At 33.7% G+C, this 20,131-nt stretch overlaps 2 protein-coding genes and 1 long non-coding RNA gene across 3 annotated transcripts; 1 reads left to right on the forward strand and 2 right to left on the reverse strand.

The window, feature by feature from the left end:
• The first annotated feature begins 5,147 nt into the window (after positions 1–5,147).
• On the forward strand, positions 5,148–5,540 carry LOC148566507 (uncharacterized). The gene is made up of 3 exons (XR_015880729.1): positions 5,148–5,174; positions 5,253–5,321; positions 5,397–5,540. It is a non-coding gene; the product is annotated as an uncharacterized LOC148566507 (long non-coding RNA).
• Positions 5,541–6,938: 1,398 nt separating this feature from the next.
• On the reverse strand, positions 6,939–10,458 carry LOC148566508 (protein FAR1-RELATED SEQUENCE 5-like). The gene is made up of 5 exons (XM_088484282.1): positions 10,381–10,458; positions 9,186–9,909; positions 8,628–9,032; positions 8,401–8,539; positions 6,939–6,972 (listed from the first exon to the last, which is right to left on the reverse strand). The coding sequence occupies exons 1-5, from the start codon at positions 10,456–10,458 to the stop codon at positions 6,939–6,941; spliced, it is 1,380 nt and encodes a 459-aa protein (XP_088340408.1).
• A 629-nt stretch (positions 10,459–11,087) lies between these two features.
• LOC107638455 (phytoene synthase 2, chloroplastic-like) lies at positions 11,088–17,951 on the reverse strand. Its single transcript, XM_016341737.3, has 6 exons — positions 17,603–17,951; positions 16,406–16,456; positions 15,062–15,237; positions 13,502–13,737; positions 13,232–13,424; positions 11,088–11,267 (listed from the first exon to the last, which is right to left on the reverse strand). Exons 1-6 carry the CDS (start codon positions 17,949–17,951, stop codon positions 11,088–11,090), a joined length of 1,185 nt encoding a protein of 394 aa, XP_016197223.1.
• Positions 17,952–20,131: the final 2,180 nt, after the last annotated feature.

Genomic DNA, 20,131 nt, shown 5'->3' on the forward strand with positions numbered 1-20,131 from the left:
TATTACGTTGAACTAGCTGAGGATCAGCTAGAAGTGGAAGAGGATAACATTACAATGCCACAACAGAGGAATGATCATCAGTGGGCTTTGGAGCTGGCTTATAACATAGGGATGACTCTGAACCTTAAATGAAAAAGAGATATAAGCAACAAGGTAGATTATGAAGCAAATATGAAAGAAGCAAAAGACCTTTGTATGCAAGAACCAGGTAAGAAGTTCAAAAAGAAGCTGGAACAATCACGGCCGAGGAGGCGGGCCTTAACATGCCCCACCAACAGCCATGATTGTCGTCAGCTGGAACTGTCGAGGGATGGCGGCCCCCTCGATAGTGTATGAATTAAAAAGTGTCTGTAAATCTTTCAGGCCATCCCTTTTGTTCCTTATGGGGACCAAAGCTAGCAAACTAAGTTGTGATATAATTAGGAGAAAGTTAAGTTTTGACAACATATTTTGTGTGGAATCCTGGGGGCTGTCCGAGGAATTGTGTTTATTTTGAAAGAATAATATAAATATTTATGTTTATACTTGGTGTGACAACTTTATAAAAACTAAAATCAGCAGTGGCAATAATAAGGATTGGGAAGCAACTTTTGTTTATGGCCATCTAAATCACAAGAGAAGAAAGGAGTTAACTTGTGCTAATCAAAATTTGGAAGAGCCAAAAATATTTATTGGGAACTTTAATGATGTAATTTCGCAAGAGGAGAAAAGTAGGATTGCACCCAAAATCGACTAGTCAGATTGAAACTTTTAGGACTTTTGTAGATGAAAATGCACTCATGGACTTGGAACTACAAGGGATGAAATACACGTGGTTTGTTAACCCAAAGAATGATTTTGTTACTAAAGAGAGGATAGATAGAGTACTTGTCAATTGGAAATGGATAAGAGATTTCCAACATGCCACGCTTTCAGCCTTACCAGCTATAAGCTCGGATCATACTCCTCTAGCTCTCAATGTTGAACCGCAAGGAAAGAGGAGTAGAAGTTTTAAATTTGAGGCTTATTGGGCTGACCATGCCGACTGTGACACTATTATAATAAGGGGATGGAGTAGTTCTTATTGTAATAGTGGAGTTAATCATTGGACGAATTGGTATCGAAGGATACAAAACTGTAAAAAGGAAATGATCAAATGGAGTAGGAGAATTTTAAGAAGGCAGATGTTGAAATAGAAAAACTGAAGCACAGCCTCAAGCAAGCGCAGGAAGGAGAATGTACAGAGACACAGCAATAGGAGATCAACAGACTAAAAATGGAGATTACTAGATTATGGAGACAAGAGGAAAAATATTGGGGTCAAAGGTCGAGGGTGAAATGGTTGAAATTTGGGGACAAGAATACATCTTTTTTTCATGCCTCTACCATCCAAAGAAGGGATAGAAATAGGATAGACAGATTAAAGGATTCTAGAGGAGAATGGGTGTGTAGGGAGAATAATATTCTTAAGTTGGCAGCAGATCTTTTTCAGAATCTTTTTAAGGCTTCAGAGAATTTAAATATGACTGGATGCATAAGTAATATTCCTATTAGAGTGACTGAAGATATGAATGCGGAGCTCATGAAGAAGGTTACTGATCAGGAGATCAAAGAGGCTACTTTTAGCCTTGGAAGTCTCAAGGCACCAGGACCAAATGGATTAAATGGTCTATTCTTTCAAAAGCATTAGACAGTTGTTGAGAAAGAGGTTTGTAAAGTTGTTAATAGCTTTTTTCATGATGGAAATTTACCAAAGCAATATTAGAGAAACCTTTTTGGTATTGGTCCCTAAGATTAACTACTCGGAAACCCTTAATCAGCCTAGCTGTTACAACTTCATTTACAAGATTATCTCTAGGGTGATGGTTATTAGGCTTAGAAGAATAATAGATAAGATTATATCACCCATCAAACATACTTTTGTGGGGGGGGACGCCTGATTCAAGATAACATGGTAATTGTGTAGGAAATATTCCATGCTTTAAATAAAAAAAGGAATGAATGTTTCCAGGAATTTAACCATTAAGGTTGACATGAATAAAGCTTATGATAGGTTGGAATGGTCATTCCTAGAAGCAACTCTAAAGGCCTTTGGGTTCAACCCGCATTGGGTCAAGATAATGATGAAGTGTGTGAGACAAGTCAGTTATAAGATTAAAATTAATATACTTTTGTCTTGGAACGTTGTGCTGCAGAGGGGACTTGGGCAGGGGGATTCCCTATCGCCATACCTTTTTATCATAGCGGCTGAGGTTTTCCCCATCCTTATGGACAAGGCTAGAGAAGAGGGCAGAATTTCTAGAGTTAAAATTGCCCCTACTGCACTAGCTATCTCAGACCTCCTCTTTGTGGATGATTGTATAATTTTCTCCAAAGATAGTGAGGAAGAAGTTTATCAGCTCAAAACTATTTTGAATATGTATACGAAAGTCGTGTTGCTGTTTTTTATGTTGTTTTCGCATTCTTATGCTTTGTGTAGCTTAATTTGTTGCATTCTCTGTATTGTGCTTTGACTATTTAATTAAAGAATTATTCTTAACAAAGTTAAAAGAGATGTTTGAGAAAAATGAATAAATCACCATTTGAGAGTGTGTACTCCAATAAATAGTTGAAGGTTTTGAATATAGTTCTTCTCTTTTGATTTTGATGATTAATAACAAATTTTAATATTTATCTTTAATATTTGGATATTTATTTAGTTTGTATTTAAATGAGATTAATTATAACACTTTGGGTGATGTAATATTTTTAATTTGGATAACATTTTAAGATTTATATTAGAATATGTAGTATATTTATTTATATTTTATTTATTATTTTATTATAAAATAATTATTTCAATTAAATTACAGTTAAGTCAACTAAATCAATAAATTAGTAAATTAATAGCTAAAACGGTTTAATGGCCCATTTGATTTTCAAAACCTTAATTATGAAAACCAAACATAATAAAGAGGATATATAATTGTCCGGGCCTGCTACACATACAAGTATACAAGCATCCAAGTTGGCCCAGCCCAAATCGAAGACACGCGCATAAGGAAGCATAACATGGCGCGTCAAAATCACGCGCTCAACACAAACGGTTACGTATGGCAGACTCTTCCACTTCCTCCACTTCTTCCACTTCTCAAAACGCTTCGAAAACAAGGAAACGCTCCCATTTTCGAGCAAAAATCAAAGTTCAAAATATACAAATCGTTGTTCGAAACCTCCATCAAAACAACATCAAACTCTCCGTGAAGAATCTGAAGAGAAAACGAAGCAACAACACTCAACGTAAGTTCATTAAGATTACTGTATATTTTAGTTTTCTTCTACGTCGTTCTTCTAGGGTTTACTGTGCTATTATTCTTGCTTCTTTGTTACACTGTTCTAAGTTCTACGTCGTTCTTCTAAGTTCTACGTCGTTCTACATTCTTGTTCTAAGTTCTCTTGCTACTGTTGTTGATTTTTGGGGGTTTATTCCGTAGATTGGGGGTTGTATACTGCTTGAACTTGTAATGTGGCTTGATATTGATGCATGTTTGACTGATATCTGACTGATATATATGAATGTATCTGAATAATATCAATGGGTGTATCTCACTGTTATCAATGGGTGTATCTGATTCTTACATATGGGTGTATCTTACTGTTACTAATGGGTGTATATTTGTGTGTATTTTTTGTTTCAGACAAAATGGCAGCAAGAAACCAAACAAAGGATCTTAAGTGTGCCACACATCTCCTGAGTGATAAGTTCAGAAACATGACTGAGGAGAAGAAGGCAATTGTCAGGGATCTCGGATTTGGTGGGTTGATACACGTCCCACCTCTAAGGGTGGATCACCAACTCTTAAGGGAACTGGCAAACAACTTCAAACTTGGGGAGAACAGACTGAAGACAGGATATGGTTCTTTCCAAATAACACCAAAGACAATAGGTGATGCGCTTGGCATCAATGCAACAGGTAACTAGCTCAAAATTATAAGTGTATATTAAGTTCATGCATGGGTGTATTTAAGGTTGATGCTTGGGTGTTTTTGAACCGATTTTGATACTTTGTTGTTTTCTTTTTTGTAGGAAATCTGTTTCCTGAGAGAGTTGAGTATAAGAAACTTTCTGATGATGACAAAATAATTTTTAGAAGATTCCAGGGTAAGACCCTCAAAAGTCTTACCGATGAAATGATGGAAATCGGCGTTGACAGCGAAGAGGAACGCCTAATGTTCAAGAGGATATTCATCCTCTACATACAGATGGCGTTCCTTTTGCCAACGACGATAAACAAAATATCACCCGTGCACCTGGCCACAATTTTTAAGATGGACGGCATATCGGAGAGAAACTGGGGGGGGGGCATGTTTTGACCTTCTTGATCAAAGGCATCACAGACTACCAGGAGAAGAAGAAGAAGGCAATTGATGGCTGCCTCTTTGCCCTCATGATAATATACTTTCATCTTTCTGAAAATAAAGGCAAGAAGAGGGCTGAAAGACCACTAAAGCCTTGGATTGCCAACTGGACTAAGGAGCAGTTGGTGGAAAGAATGACTACAGAAAGAGAAGAAATTTTGGTAAGTAAACATAATATGTTGCTTGTATTTTATTTACCTGAATGCTGCTAGCTAAAATATCTCATGTTTCAGGGGATTGTGAAGATGGCGGAGACAAGAGCAAGAGAAAAAATGAAAAAAAAAAAAGAAAAAAAAGAAAAAAAACAAGAAATAAAAAAACAAAAAAAAGGAAGGCGAGTCCAACATCGTCTTCGGAGACAGAAACAGCTACTGACAGTGACACTTCTACCTCTGAGTCTGAGACTCAACAAGACTCAGAGGATTCAACAAGAAACCACCCCATCAAAAAGGGGAAAAAGTAAGTACCATACTTGGGTGTAATTTCTTTTTCAAGTTGGGTGTATTTTGTTGATCACGTTGGGTGTATTTTTAGTATGTTCTAAATAATCACTGTTTGCCTTCCAGAATGGACTCCAGAAAAAGAAAGCAGAGGCAAGAGGAGGCAGATTCTGATTCAGAATCTGAATCTGAACAAAGTGATGAGTAATGTCCTGAAATTATTACTCCTTTCTTTTGGCTTCATTATAAAGATTTCGTGTATTAACTGAAGTGTCTATTATTAACTTATAGGAGCGAAGAATCATCACCTGCAGAGAAGGAGAAGGAGAAGAAAAAAACAAAAACAACACCAAAAAAGTAAGCACTTCTTTGCATAATATTCTGTGATAAAATTAATTTTTTATTTCTGATTGGTACTCTTTTTTTTCCACCCAGAACACAACCAAAAAAGAAAAAAGTTCTCGTGGAGGATTCACCTCCTAAAGAAGACCAATACTTTGACGGGTACAGTACCTCGTAAGCTATATTACCGTCTATCGTCGTAATTATTTTTGTTAACATCTTCTTTTATGAATGTAGTGAGACATATGAAATATCAAGTGACGAACTGGATGAATGGCTAGGGCAAAACGTTGATAAATCTGCTGCAGAGGGGTATGTCTTGCTGGGCTGTCTATTTCATATTTTGTTGTGTTTTGTATGCTAATAATTGTTTCTTGTTTCGCAGCGAGAACCAACCTGACCTGCGATCGACAGAAGGTCGCTATGTGTCGTCTGAAACGTAAGAAGCTTTATTATTTAATAAAATCTTGTTATCATGATTTGGGTGTGTCTTGTGGAACCATTTGGGTGTATTGTGTGGATCAAGTTGGGTGTATGTTGTTTAATAAGTTGGAATATTAACTTTGTTGTGTTGGGTGTATATTGTCCATTCGGTTGGTTGTATCTTGTGCATTCATTTGGGTGTATTTTATACCTGTATCTTATTTTGTCTGAATAACATGAAATCTGTTTTAGAATACCGGCTGTGAACTTGGGAAGTGATGGTCCTTCCTCTCAAGGACACACAGAACAGAGTAGTGTAAACCAGCCGTCACAGAGCATGTAATTTCTCTTTTAAATAACCATTACTTTTGTTCTTCTATTACCCTTCTACTTCTAATTCTGTATATATTTTTTTTAGAAAAAAAAGCCCTTTATTATTTTATTCAAGAAAAAAAAGGCAGGAAAAAAAAGCAAAAACTGCAAGTATGTAAGTTCTCAAAAAAACAAAGCCTGTCTTCTTTTTGAATTGTTCGGGTGTATTTCTTGAATTTCTTTGGGTGTATTTTAGGTTGAGTCCGTCTGATTCGAATATGATGGTTGTGAGGGAATAGACACCGTCCGAAGCGCTTGCAATGTGAGTTTTACAATAATATTTCAACCTTATAACCTTATTATTTTCAAAGGCGTTGTTAACCTTTCATTTTTCTTCTTGTTTAGAGTCCCGATTCAGGTTTTTGTGCCGGCATCCCAAACAACCACTGAGACAGATTTTGAACCAACCCCTATGCTATAGATTGAAGGGACTACAGAAACGTAAGAAATAGTATTGAGTGTATATTTGTTTGGAGTTTGGGTGTATATTAGCTAACAGTTTGGGTGTATATTGTTCCTGATTAGTTTCTTTTACGCCGTGATTAATTTTTTGTAACTGTGCAGCACTCCTGAAACCCCCAAACAACTTCAAGAGACCACACCCACGGTTCCCCCAGCTCCAACTAAAATGTAAGTTCATCAGACTAAAATCAATCTTTGCTATGACTGCGCTATGTACGTTATGAAGTGGATGGAGATAATTGAGCCGGAAAACATCAAAAAGGGGAAGTATCAATGGGATAATTGGCCACATGTAACTGTCTTTTGAACCATATAACTCTGTATTACTTTACTGAATTAATATTGCTGTTTAAACAGAATATACTTTTTTATTGTAGGAGGAGGTGGACCACTATAGAGTGGAGTACGCTTCCCGGATACTATTCAGTGAGATGAATACACAGAGAGATCGGGCAATTAGAGAGAGTAGTGCTATAAGGCTGTCGAAGCCATCCTCTGTATTATTTAGTCCGTTTTGTCAGATTAATTCTGCTGATATAGAAACTGGGTAATCCATCTGCTTGGTAGTTTGTAAATTGAACAAATGATGTAAATATTTGCCATTTAACAACAACTTCTATTCCATGTATATTTTTTTCCATAGTTAAAATATCTTTGCTGGTAAACTGTCAGTGATGTATTCAAAAGCTGTATTACAGGTGGTAAAATATGAAGGAAAAAATCAAGGCATATATAAACACAAATTATAAACTGTTCACCCAACGCAAGTCTAATAATACACCCAAGATTGTATAAAATATACACCCAAACTGTCTGCGCTGTATTCAAAATGTATGAATTACATGTACTAAAATATGAAGAAAAACATCAAATCAAATATAAACCCATAACCTGAGAATTTTTACAGCTTTTGTTTTATATATATCTATATATGTGTCTATATCTAAATTGTGAATTAACGAAAATACACCCAAAATAACAGTGCTTTTACACCCAAGGAGTTATCCCCTACTGCTGGTACCCTAAACTGATAACTCATAACGTGTCCTTGATATTGGCTGCAATTTGAATGCGCCGCTGATGCAGCATCAAACAGGTTTATCTGAAATATAACACACACACATTACCTAAACTATTAACGAGAAAAATAAACTCAATCGCCACAAATTTAAAGAACATTACTTTTACCTCGCTTAAAACTTTCGTCTTCTTCTTCTTTGTGGCATTTGCGATCTGTTTCTCCAGCTTTGAACCTAGCCTGTTTTTTGGACGTCCTCTTGTTCGAATCCTTGGCGGGCTTTGAAGCTCGTTAACGGATTCCAAGTTGGCGTCTTCGTGGGATAAAGAAGATGTCCCCTTCCTTTTGGCTTTTAATGCTTCCATCTCGGCGATGACGTTATCGTACGCACGGTGCAGAATTGCAGTCAGCTCCTCCGATTCGGAGGCAAATTCGCATATATTTTGCGAACGAAAAACCAATTGGTCGAACCTCTTGCTTCTTGGCTCCATTAGTGGCTCGTCGTGGCTGCTCTTGATGTGTGTGTGTTGCCTCTTTACCTTCTTGCTCCATCGTTCCAGTATGTATCTCGGTGACACTTGGCTTACTTGTTCGAAGCTTAACACGCTTAGTGCGTGACGGCACAGTATCCCTCTCGACTCGAATAATAAGCAATGGCATTTTACCTCGGCTGCAACCGAGTCGTAAGTAACCACGAACTTGTTGAATATTGAGCTGGAAACTTATTCTCCGACTTCGTATACTGAATAGCCTAGAGCGGAATTCTTTAGTCTGGTGATGCAATTCGCCTTTTCTCTGAATTGCGCTTGGACTTCCCTAAACTTTGCGTGAGTGTACGCATCTTGAAACTGAGCTTCAATGCAGGATTTGGTTGCACACGGTATGACCGTATGAAAATCTGCAGCATCTGATTCTCTCTCTGCTTGCTCCCTGTTTCCGAGGCAATTATCGTATTGTTTGACGAACTGAATAAGCGAGCTGTTCCGGGTGATATACTTGTTAAAAAATGAATGCATGCTCTCGCTCCTTTGTGTGCTTCTCATCCCTGCCCAGAAATGGTGATCCAGATAGATAGGAACCCATATGTGACGGTCTTCGTACAGATCTGCATAATACACCCAAACACAGTCTATAAATACACCCGAGAAAACATGCAATTTACACCTCTGATGCAGATTTTAAAAAGACATTACCTGAAAGCCACTTGTTGTCCACAAGACCAAAATTCAGCAGAAAATCGTTCCAATTCCTATCGAATGAGTCTTTGCTTTGAGAGTTCCAAACAACTTGGCTCATTTCTTGTTCGATATCGGCATGTCCCTTGTACCCGTTTAATTTGCTTGGAATCTTCTTCATGATGTGCCAAATGCACCAACGGTGAACTGTTGTTGGCATACAGGCCTCTAAAGCCCTTTTCATGGATGCGCACTGATCGGTGAGAAACCCTTTCGGAGCGTTTCCTCCCATGCAACGAAGCCAGCTTTGAAATAACCATTTGAATGATTCAATTTCTTCGTTCTTCATCAAAGAGCATCCGAGAAGTGTTGATTGACCGTGGTGATTCACCCCGACAAAAGAACCACAGACCAAATTATACCCGAAACAAATTACCATGGTCCAGAATGCAAAATCATTAGCTACACCCTAACAAATGCTTCGCATACACCCAATGAAACAGCCAATATACACCTCTACTGCGGATTCGTAAAAATAAATTAATTTGGCATCATAAACAGGGACAGTTTGTTACCTGTTTGTATTGTAGGTGGTGTCGAATGAAATGACGTCTCCGAAATACTCAAAGGCGGCTCTGCTTCTTGCATCGGCCCAAAAAGCCAGCTTATTCGATTGATCCTCTTCGAGTTGGAGCTCAAAAAAGAAATTCGGATTCTTCTCTTTCATTCTTAACAAATATTTTCCGAATTTCTTTGCATCTTCTTGTTCGGAAACATTCCGCACTTCCCTGGTAATGTAATTCCTCACGTCCTTTTCGATAAAATTTAACTTGCGGTGACCCCCGGCAGCCGCAACAAATGATTGGTAGGTTTTGCTTGGTCTGATACCGGCCTCCTCGTTATTCTCTATCGTACGACGAATGGACATGCTTAGTTCCCTGTGCTGTTTGAGCATCTCTGCTTTGCTTGGACAGCAGGGGTGTGAATGATCCAGCACAACCTTCGAAATGATCCAAGCACCGACATCCTTCAATGTGTGTATATAAATTCTTGCAGGACAATTTAGACCAGCTGTCGGATTGGTCTTCTCGGTCGGAGATATTTTAGATTTCCATTTTCCCTCTCTGCTACATGTAATCAGTTGGTTCTTAATCTCGTTTCCCTTCCTATTTGTGCACCGAACTCTTGTAGAGAAACCTGCAGCCTTGGCGTAGTTCCTGTAAAATTTTCCAGCATCTTCAAGGGTGGTAAAGGTCATTCTGACCTTTGGAACAAGCTCGTCATCAACAACTGAGAGAGGCTGCAAAATACACCGTGTCAAAACTGTAAATACACCCATAGATATGATTCAAATACACCCAATCATGTCTAATACGATACACCCGAACCGCAACAACTCAACTACAGAATGACTTTTAAAGCCATAAACTGTAAATACACATCCTGCAGATATACATCATCTCAAAAACTAAAAACACACCTAATCATGTCTGTTATAATACACCTGAACAACAACAAGTCAATTAAAATAACAAAAAACCAGTAAAGTGTAGATACACCCACACTTCTAGCTAAAATACACCCAAACAAGAATTGATCTACACCCGAGCGTCTGCTACAAATTCCAGGTAATTAATCACAACTAATACATTGAATCGACAGATTCAGGTAAACGTGTTACTTTCACAGTCAATGTTCAGCAATTTTTCAACTACACAATGCTATACAAATTACTGAAAGAAAATTCATACTAATCCTATGTAAATCAAACCTCAGGGACTTCGTTAGATTCTGACTCATAATCCACTTCGCCTGCATTCAGCTGACAATCTGAGGTTGAATGATCCATTATCTTCAAAACGAGATCAAACTTTGATTTTGGAAAACAACAAATCAAAAATAGAAAACGAAGCTGTTGCAGAGAGAGACAAAGGTAACCTAAACGAAGAAGATGCTAGTGAGAAAAGGAGAAGAAAAGAACAATGGAGAAGAAGGAGGGAAAACGTGGGAGAAGAAGAACAACGAAATCTCAAAATAACGAAAACGAAAAAGGAAAGAAATATTTTAAATCTGGTAGTTAGATATACGCGCGATGTTATATAGCGCGTGTAATCAACGTACCTGAAGCAGCGCATATTTTGATTTTATTGTTTAATGAACTTGTAAAGCATCCCACAGGTTTATTTATTTCAGATTTATTAGAAAAATAGGGAAAAAGACACACATACATATACATATTGTTTTTCTTCCACAATGATTCGAGAACAACATTTTCACTTTTCTATTTTGTAGATATTTGAATTCCCATCTTAGATATTTCACATTTGTACAAGACCTACGATTTGTACAAGGAAGCCAATGCAATTAGCTTGGTCCTCTTGTTTTTTTTCTCTTCTCTTTTTTCTGTACAAATTTGGTGTTGCTATTGCAGTATCAATTTTTTTTATTATTATTTTCACAACTAATAGAATTGCAATATTAGCGTTGGTAACGAGGGATCAAATTGGTGTTGGGACTTGAGAGAGATCGTTTGTAAGCAAGAGGCAACATCAGAAACTTCTTGGTTCGTCCAACGTAAGCTCGTTTCGTCAGATTGTCGTAATCGTTGTCTTCAATTGCATCCAAGATCTTACGGTATAATATTAATGAGGACCAAACCTGAAAATAATAATACATGAAGCAAAATATTATTGGCCAAAAAATATAGTATTGAATTGCTGGGCTCAAAGTGTTGGATTACTGCTCAAAAGTACTTGCCAATATCAATTAAAATTGCTAACCCAGGTTTCAATTTTATTGATGTGCCACCAGCACCTTTGAGACAAATTTTGTTTGATGATTATAGAGGGACTTTTTTATTCCGGTTGATTAGTGTCTTGTAATTTTGGGCTTTATTTCCGTTTAAATACCAAAAAAAAAATTGCTCACCCTCAATTTTTCTCTTTTACCAAATATTATGTTGTTGCTTGTGCACTATCGGATTTATTGTCTTTGTAGGATGATATATATATATATATATATATGGGGATACTAGCCGTTATGATTAGTTACAACCATAAGATTAGTCCGTTATGTTAGTTACTCTAAATATCTCAGTCAAAGTGAGCATACTATATATAGCTATGTAATGCAATAATATTTACAAAACAATACAATTAGATATTTTTTAAAAATTGTCTATTATTCGATCTTTAGAAGAAAAAAACTAAAAAATAAATATTTTTTTATAAAAAAATAAATAACTTTCTATAAAAGTGGATATTTAAATTAATTAAATAATATTATTTAAATAAAAAAGTTGACTAAAGACTGAAAATTTAAAGGACAAGTAACATTTTTCTTTACTAAAATGTTGTTTGTATACTAAAATCAGTCGCTAAAATCAGTTATCAATATATTTATATATAATACATATATGATTTAATTTATTTTTAATGCGTATTTATATTTCAACATATATTTTATACTGATAACTAATTTTAGTGTATACGTAACATAGTTGTAATATTTAGGATAAGTATTATTTTGGTCCATAATGTTTAGGATTAGAATCGAAACCGTCCTTGATGTAATTTTTTATTTAGAATCATCCTTAATGTTGTATTTGATTTTAAAATCGTTCTTTTGACTTTTTATGGAAAAAAAAAATATCCTCCACCACCATCACTTTTATCACCACCATCACTTTTATCACCACCACCACTACCTCCCTTGCTCCTACCAAATACCAAATCAGATTCAAGAACACCAACAATAACATATTATTCAAATTCAGAAACAACATCAAATTCAACAACAAAATCAACCTACAATAACAATAAAATCAGAAAATAACAAATCAAAATCAGAATTAGAAGCAGAAGCAGAAGCAGACATAAAAAACAAAATCGGAAGCAGAAATTCAAACAAAAGCAGAAGCAGCAGCTGAAGTAGAAGCAGAAGCAGAAGGCAAAGCAAGAAGCAGAAGCCGAAACAGAAGCAGAAGTGGGGAGGTGCAGCAGCGAGAACGCGAAGTGGCGGCGAGCTCTCTCTCTAACTCGCGTCTCCTCTCTCCCTAGCGAGCTCTGCGACGGCAGTTCCAAGCTTCGCCGATGTCATCCCCCCTCCCCCCTTCCCCCTTCCCCTTTCCCCTTTCCCCTTTCCCTCCCCCATCCTTTCCCCTTTCCTTCCCCACCCCCGCGCGCGCGCTGTTTTCTTTTTCTTTATTTTATAATTTTTTTATTAAAATAAGGGTAATTTAATAATAAAATTAAAAATTTTATTAAAAATGACGATTTTAATACGAAATAAAACGTTTGGAGCGATTCTAAATAAAAAATTACGTTAGGAATAATTTCGATTCTGACCCTAAACATTAGGAACTAAAACAATCCTTACCCCTAATATTTATCACTACTTCTATAATGTAATGCATGGAATAATATATCTCTCTCTTCTTCTTATAGTCTTTAGATAGATTTATCACCCATAAACATTGTAATTTTTAAAAAACTATATTTTAAGAAGTCAATTGTAATAAGTTACTTCGAAAATTTTACTAAATCAAGTTTAACTTTATCTCAAAACATTTGAAAATGGTTTGAATTTATAAAATAAAAAAGAAGTATAATTGGTATACGTACCGGCCAACGGCTAGCCTTATGAAGCTGAGAAGCTCCTTGTTCGGACAAATTGAAGTAGAATCTTGCTCTCATAATCTGCTCTTTCATGAACTCTCTCCAACTTTCACTTACCTTTCTTGCGAATATATCTTCTTCACACAATCCAAACTGCGCCAATTCATCTTGTGGAAGGTACACTCTACCTCTTGTTGCACTAAAACAAGTTCTCAACTCGTTAAATTAAGAAAATGTTGATTTAACAATCAAAAGAGACGAAATACAGAAACTTACTCTTCACCCACATCCCTAAGAATGTTTGTTAATTGATTTCCAATCCCAAGAGAGAGTGCTGAATCATATACACTTTGAGGAGGGATGATAGATTCGGGTGCAATACCCATTATTGGAACACTCATTAATCCAACAGTTCCAGCCACATAGTAGCAGTACAGATATAATTCTTGGAAGTTTTTGTATCTTGTTTTCTTTGTATCCATTCTCATACCTTCTATCATGTCCCTGAAAGGCTGTCATACCAAAAAATAAAAAGTTTAATTTAATTAAGGCTCCATCATTAGGTTAATTTTTTTTGTTATGTTTTTGGAGAATGTGTTATCCATAAATATAGATGATGGGTGTGTTTTTAAATAATATAAAAATGATTTTTTTTTTTAATTTGAAAATACAAATTGTTTCTCGGAGGTATGGAAAATGGAAACTCTGATTTGTAGAATGACAAATTCAAATTTAGAAGGTTGCAAATTGGAGGCTCCAATTTGAGGTTTTTTTTTAAAGATAGAGAAATTGGTGGGTCAATTTTGAAATTTTAAAAAATAAAAAAAATTAGAAGCTCAATATCTACTTTTCAATTTGTGGCATCCCTAAATCGAATGATCTGATTTGTTTCTAACTGTTTTTTAAATTTCACACCCTAAAATAACACACAATGAACCAATAACAATGTATAACACCAACATTTTTTCAATATGTAAATTAAAAAGTGGCATAATTATATTATTAATTAGCCATTATTTAGTAATGAAAGATTTTCACATAAGTTAGTTATGTGTAATCTCTTATCATCGATTAGAAAGGTCTAATAAAAATATGATATTTTATATAAAAGAGAGTGAATGTTAAAAGATGAAACATACATGATATAAATGTTTTACATAAAATTAAAAGGATTTATTTCGTGAATGATTGGTTTATGTTTAATTTATTTATACCACTTTTTTAATTGCTTCAACATAAAATTTTAGTTTAAAAGAAAAATAAAAATAAAAACCAAATCAAAATTTAAATGTTTTTTCTCTACTACTTTTAGAATTACTTATTGAGTTCAATGAAAAATACTTACTTTTTAATGTTCAAACAAACTATATTGTATTCATATACTATACTTACGTTGACATATGCTAGCGAGAAATATAAGAATACAATTTAAAATACAATATAATCAATACTTTTAGTTATATTTTCATATTATTAGAAGTTATAGTTATTAAAATTTTTTATTTAAGGTACAGATTATTGACTAAATATTAACTAGACATAAAAAATGTACGTAAATTATTTTGACATTGACAAAAATATTTTTGAATTTTACTGTTGACAAAAATATTTTTAAATTATTTAAAAATACGGCAAAAATTCAAAAACATTTTTGTCGATAACAAAATTTAGGAGCATTTTTATCGATACCAAATAAGTCGAGTGTATTTTTTTCAGTTACGCATATTTTACTACCATAAATCTTTGTGATTGCAATTTAAAATCATGATATAGGTAAAGAAAGAATTAGATTCTGATGTAGTGAAGTAATATTATTACTAATAATGATTTAGGTACCTTAATATCCAAGGGAAAGTTGGAGATTGTATCAGTGAGAGCAGCATCAAGCAAATCATAGGGTCTTCCATTGAAAATATCATGCAATCTCTCTTCCCACCTATCAAGAACACCACAGCTCTTCATGTAATCTGCATTCGGTCCATCAACCAATTCATCCGTCCTCCTGCACCAAACTGATACATACTCATGCATTCAATCATTATACTTCCAAGTTCCAATAGAAGATTTTTATTTGATTTGATACACTAATGTTAACTACTTCAATAAAGATGTTAAAAATATCTTTTTATGATCATTTTTATTTTGCTACACTATAACAAAAGTAACACTTTTATAGTATATAAAAATCAAATTCTAAAATCTAGGGATGAGTACGGGTCGGTTTGGTTCGGGTTTAAGATAAAATTAGAATCGAACCGATCAAAATATAATTGGTTCGGTTTGGTTCGAATTTATGTTTTTTTGTACATGTACCGGAACCAAACCAAATCGATTAAGAACGGATTGGTTCGGTTCGGGTAATTGGATATCCGATGACTTTGAAATTCGTTAAAAAAAAACCAAATTTTTATCTTAAAAATTCAACAAGTACAATAAACATGTAACATCAATAGAAATAATCCAAACATGTTAAACACCAAATACATTAAAAACTAAACTCATTAAAATCCAAATATATTAATAGTGAATAATCTTTGTCTAATGGAAATACAAAAGTGCAATAGAAATATTAGAAGTTAAATACAAAAGTCTAGTGAATAATCTTTTAAAGAAGCTAAAATCAAAACACATTAAAATCTAAACATTAGAAGCTAAATACAAAAGGGTAACGAAAATATTTGTCTAGTTTTCAAAGTGTTAGGGTTACGAATTGCAAAACTCACTAAAAGCCATATTTTTATTTTTTTTATTTAATTAATATATGATTGGGTTCACGGGTTGGTTCGGGTTCCGCACCCCTAGAATCGATACCCGAACCAATCAGTAACAAAGGTCATCGGTTGGGTTCAAGTTGAACTCGATTACCCGTTGGTTCCAGAACCAATTTAAATGGTTCGGTTCGGATTTAGACGGGTAATCGGGTACCCGCTACCCGTGCTCACTCCTACTAAAATCTATCATCCAATGATCAAAATAAAATATTTTTATATAAACACAATTATAAAATCTTCATTAGAGTATCTACCATTAAAAAAATACACTTTCTTTTATTCATTCAAGAACTTTAACGATACATATGTTTATTTGTCTCGCAAATAACATTAATACTCATAAATTATGGGCTAGAAAATTATATTCATCATCATCTTTAATTTCTTCTGGGTTTGGTTACGTACTTACCATAAATCGCCCATATAGCTTTTTGTCTTTCTTGTGTCATAAGCAAAGTTCCTGTTCAAACAAAGAATAATATGGTCTCACTAACTATGAAAAGTTATAGTATTATTATTTAGTGTAATTTTTTAAAAAATTATTTAAATATTTATGGAGAAGTTAAAAAAAATTACTTTTTTTATAATAAAATTTTTTTATCATTCTTCTTTTAAAATAAATACTTTTAAGACTAAAATATCAAAAATAAAATAACTTATTTATAAATTATTTTTAATATAAATATTTATTGTTTAACATTTTTTTTCAAAAGGAACTTAATTAAATTTTTTATCTAAACTAAGCCATAGTGATAATATTGTGATGATTGCAATTATGACTGTATCCTCGACCATAATTAAAATTTAAAATCTTGATTATTTACACTACAAGTTTCTATTATATAAAATTGTTTTGATAAATAATAACTTTTAATTACATTAATTATATTTCCTATAAAACTGATTACTATGTAATATGGCTTCTTAAATTAAAGTATAGGAAAAATAGAACAAGACAAATACAATATTAAAATCCGTCACAAGAATAAAAAAAATTTTAAAGTAAGAAAAGTTGATAAAATAAAAAAATATTAAAAAAATATTTATTTATGTTATCTTTTTTTATCAATTTAAATTTTTGAAAAAAATAGTATTATAAAGTGAACTCCAAAAAAAAAACTCTCATTTAAAGGGACATGTTAGAAATATAAATAATCATTCATTTGGTTTTCTTCTATAAATTTAAATTTTTGAAAAAATGACAGTATGATAGAAAATAAAAATTTAATCACTTTTAAATTAAAAATATTAAATTTAAATATAATAAGAATTACAAATTCAACCGTGAGTAATGCTTTATTTTATCATTTTACGATTTTTATCATTATTTTAGAGGATTTTTCCCCTGAGTTGCCAAGAGCCCAAAAGCAAGAAAGAAAAGCAAATAATCATCTTATTAGCATTATTGAGGAAATTGGAGTAGAGGATATTAAGATAAAAATTTAGGTACAATCGACTTCACGTCTTCACCTGAAGTTGATAGTTAAGAGTTGTTAGATCAAAATTTAGTCAAATCAGTCAAATCATCTAACGACTCCCAACTATCAACTTCATGTAAAGTTGACTGTATCTGAGTTTTCACCGGATATTAATTATGATTAGTTACCTAGATAGAAGGTCTTAGCATATTCCTTACAAATCTTCCTACACATTTCATATCCATCGTTGAGAAAACAAGGCTCAAACCGCGGCTTAGTAGTGGTGCCAAAATTACCATTTTGACACTGCCACTCAACAACCTCGTGCACATGCAAATCAGCAAGAGGAACACCCTGTTTTGACAAATGATGAGGAAACATTATTACCGTACCACTACTTTCTCCTAATAATTCTCTTCTTCTTTGTTTTGGAGCCACCATAACTGCCACAACTTCTGACCTTATACCACCAAATCTCCTACAACAAGTGATGGAGGAAGAATAAGGCTTTGGTGCCAAGGAAAATGACATACTCATCCTCTCAACTAAAATTCTTACTATGACAATAATAATGAGAGGAAACAACTATACCAAATGATTGGCCTATCTTCCTTATAATGTAGGATTCTATCCTAGTGGCTACTTTCTAAGCTACCAACCATATAATATAAATTTAAGAGTAAAGTATATTTTTTCTCTTTGAAGTTTGACAAAAATTTAAAAAAAAAAATTAAGTTTTATTTTATTTCAATTTTGTTTCAAAAATTTTCGATTTGTATCAAATATATCCATAACGACTAATTTTTCAAAAAATTTAAGACCGATTCAATAATAATTTCATAAGAACAACCCCTCAACACAAGCAAATCAAGCATAATTTTTATGCATTATTGTTAGATTGATCTTAAATTTTTTGAAAATTTAGCTGTCAATGGTATATTTGATGCAAATCGAAAACTTTTAGGATAAAATTAAAACAAAATAAAACTTAGTGATATTTTTAAAACTTTTGTGCTTCAAAGACAAAAAATATATTTTATCTTAAATTTAATTTTGATATATTATTAGTCTAAAACTATTTTATATATGTATCTAATTACATAACATTTTATTAATAAAAATAATTATAATTATACTATAAAAAACAATTACACCGTGAAAGACATCAAAATTAAATTTTTTTACAATGCATATGCTGTGGATATACCATCATCGCTCCATATATATGGCAATATAATAATAGGGTGTAAAAAACAACCATTTCAGTCCTTATCAATGATCTCATCATAGAAAATTATGGAAATATATATAAAAAAATTAACAAATTATTAAAATTTATTAGTTTTTTTTCATTATTTAGTCATTAATTAAATTTTTTTCGTTTAATTTTTTTAGTTTAGTAATTCAACAACATATTTTTGTCCTATACTTTTAAATATTAACAATTAATTAATAACAAAAAAATTTTGATGACTGATGAGGGAAAAATGATTTCACACAAAACTCACCGGCAAGTGTACCGGGTCGCATCAAGTAGTAATAACTCACAGGAGTGAGGTCGATCCCACAGGGATCGATGGATTGAGCAACTTTAGTATGGTGATAAATTTAGTTAAGCGAATATTTGATGATTTGGGTGAAATTTGATCAACAGAAGTAAAATTGCAAGGAAATTAAAGTGCAGAATTGAAATTGGCCGAATCTTAAAGTGCAGAAAAAATAAATTACAGAAACTTAGAGTGCAAGAAATTAAAAGCGTTGAAACTTAAATTGCAAGAAAGGTAAATAACTGAAACTTAAAGTGCAAGGAATTTAAATTGCTAAATTTAAATTGACAGGAAACTTAAATTGCATGAAGAATAAAGGAATTTGGGTAAATGGAATCAAAACACAACTGAAAAATGTAACAGTGAATAAAAGAACTCTCAGATGACAAAACTTAGAAATTAGATCACTTCAGTACTAAAACAGAAATAGAAAATTTAAGAAGAACCAAAATAGAATATAAACAGAAATTAATAATTGCAGTAGAATAATAAAAACATAATGAAAATTTGATCTCAAACGCTCTCTTAACAAGACAGAATCGAGAAATTGCAGAAGAAAAGTAAAACAAGAAGTTAACTATGATCAGATCTTCAATTCTAAGAACTATATAAAAAGAAAAGTGAGAGATGATTCTCAGATGAAGAAATTCAGTAGAATTCTTCAACCCAAGTTCAAGACCCAAAACAGAAGAATAAAAGTTGCAGAAAGGAGAAAGCAAAACAGACAGGAAAATTCAGATCTGATCTCAATTCTAAATTCTGAAAAATTAAAAACTAAAAGAGAGCCTCTAGCCCCCAAAAAAAGATCTCTTCTTTATACACTTTCTAATTCAGTCCTTCGGTGCTTGGAGTGGGCTTGTTGGCTTTCTGATGAAGTAGGTCCGAAATGGTAATTCCATGCAGCATCAGGTGAACGTAGCGTTCTCGAACTGAACGTAGCGTTCTTTCACCGACGCGTGCGCGTCCTTAGTGCATATGCGTCCCTTGCGCTTTTTCCCATCGACACGTGTGCGTACCATCTGCGTGCGCGTCCCTTGGCAGCGTTCATTAACCGAACGCTACGTTTGCGCCATGAACGCTCCTTACGCATACGCTCCCTTTGCGCGTGCGCGTGGATGATGAAACTTCACTTCTGCGCCTTGGCATCACGTACGCGTCTGCGCCAATCTC

Source organism: Arachis ipaensis, chromosome B4 (assembly GCF_059453495.1).
Source record: "Arachis ipaensis isolate K30076 ecotype BB chromosome B4, ASM5945349v1, whole genome shotgun sequence".
NCBI classification, from domain to species: domain Eukaryota; kingdom Viridiplantae; phylum Streptophyta; class Magnoliopsida; order Fabales; family Fabaceae; genus Arachis; species Arachis ipaensis.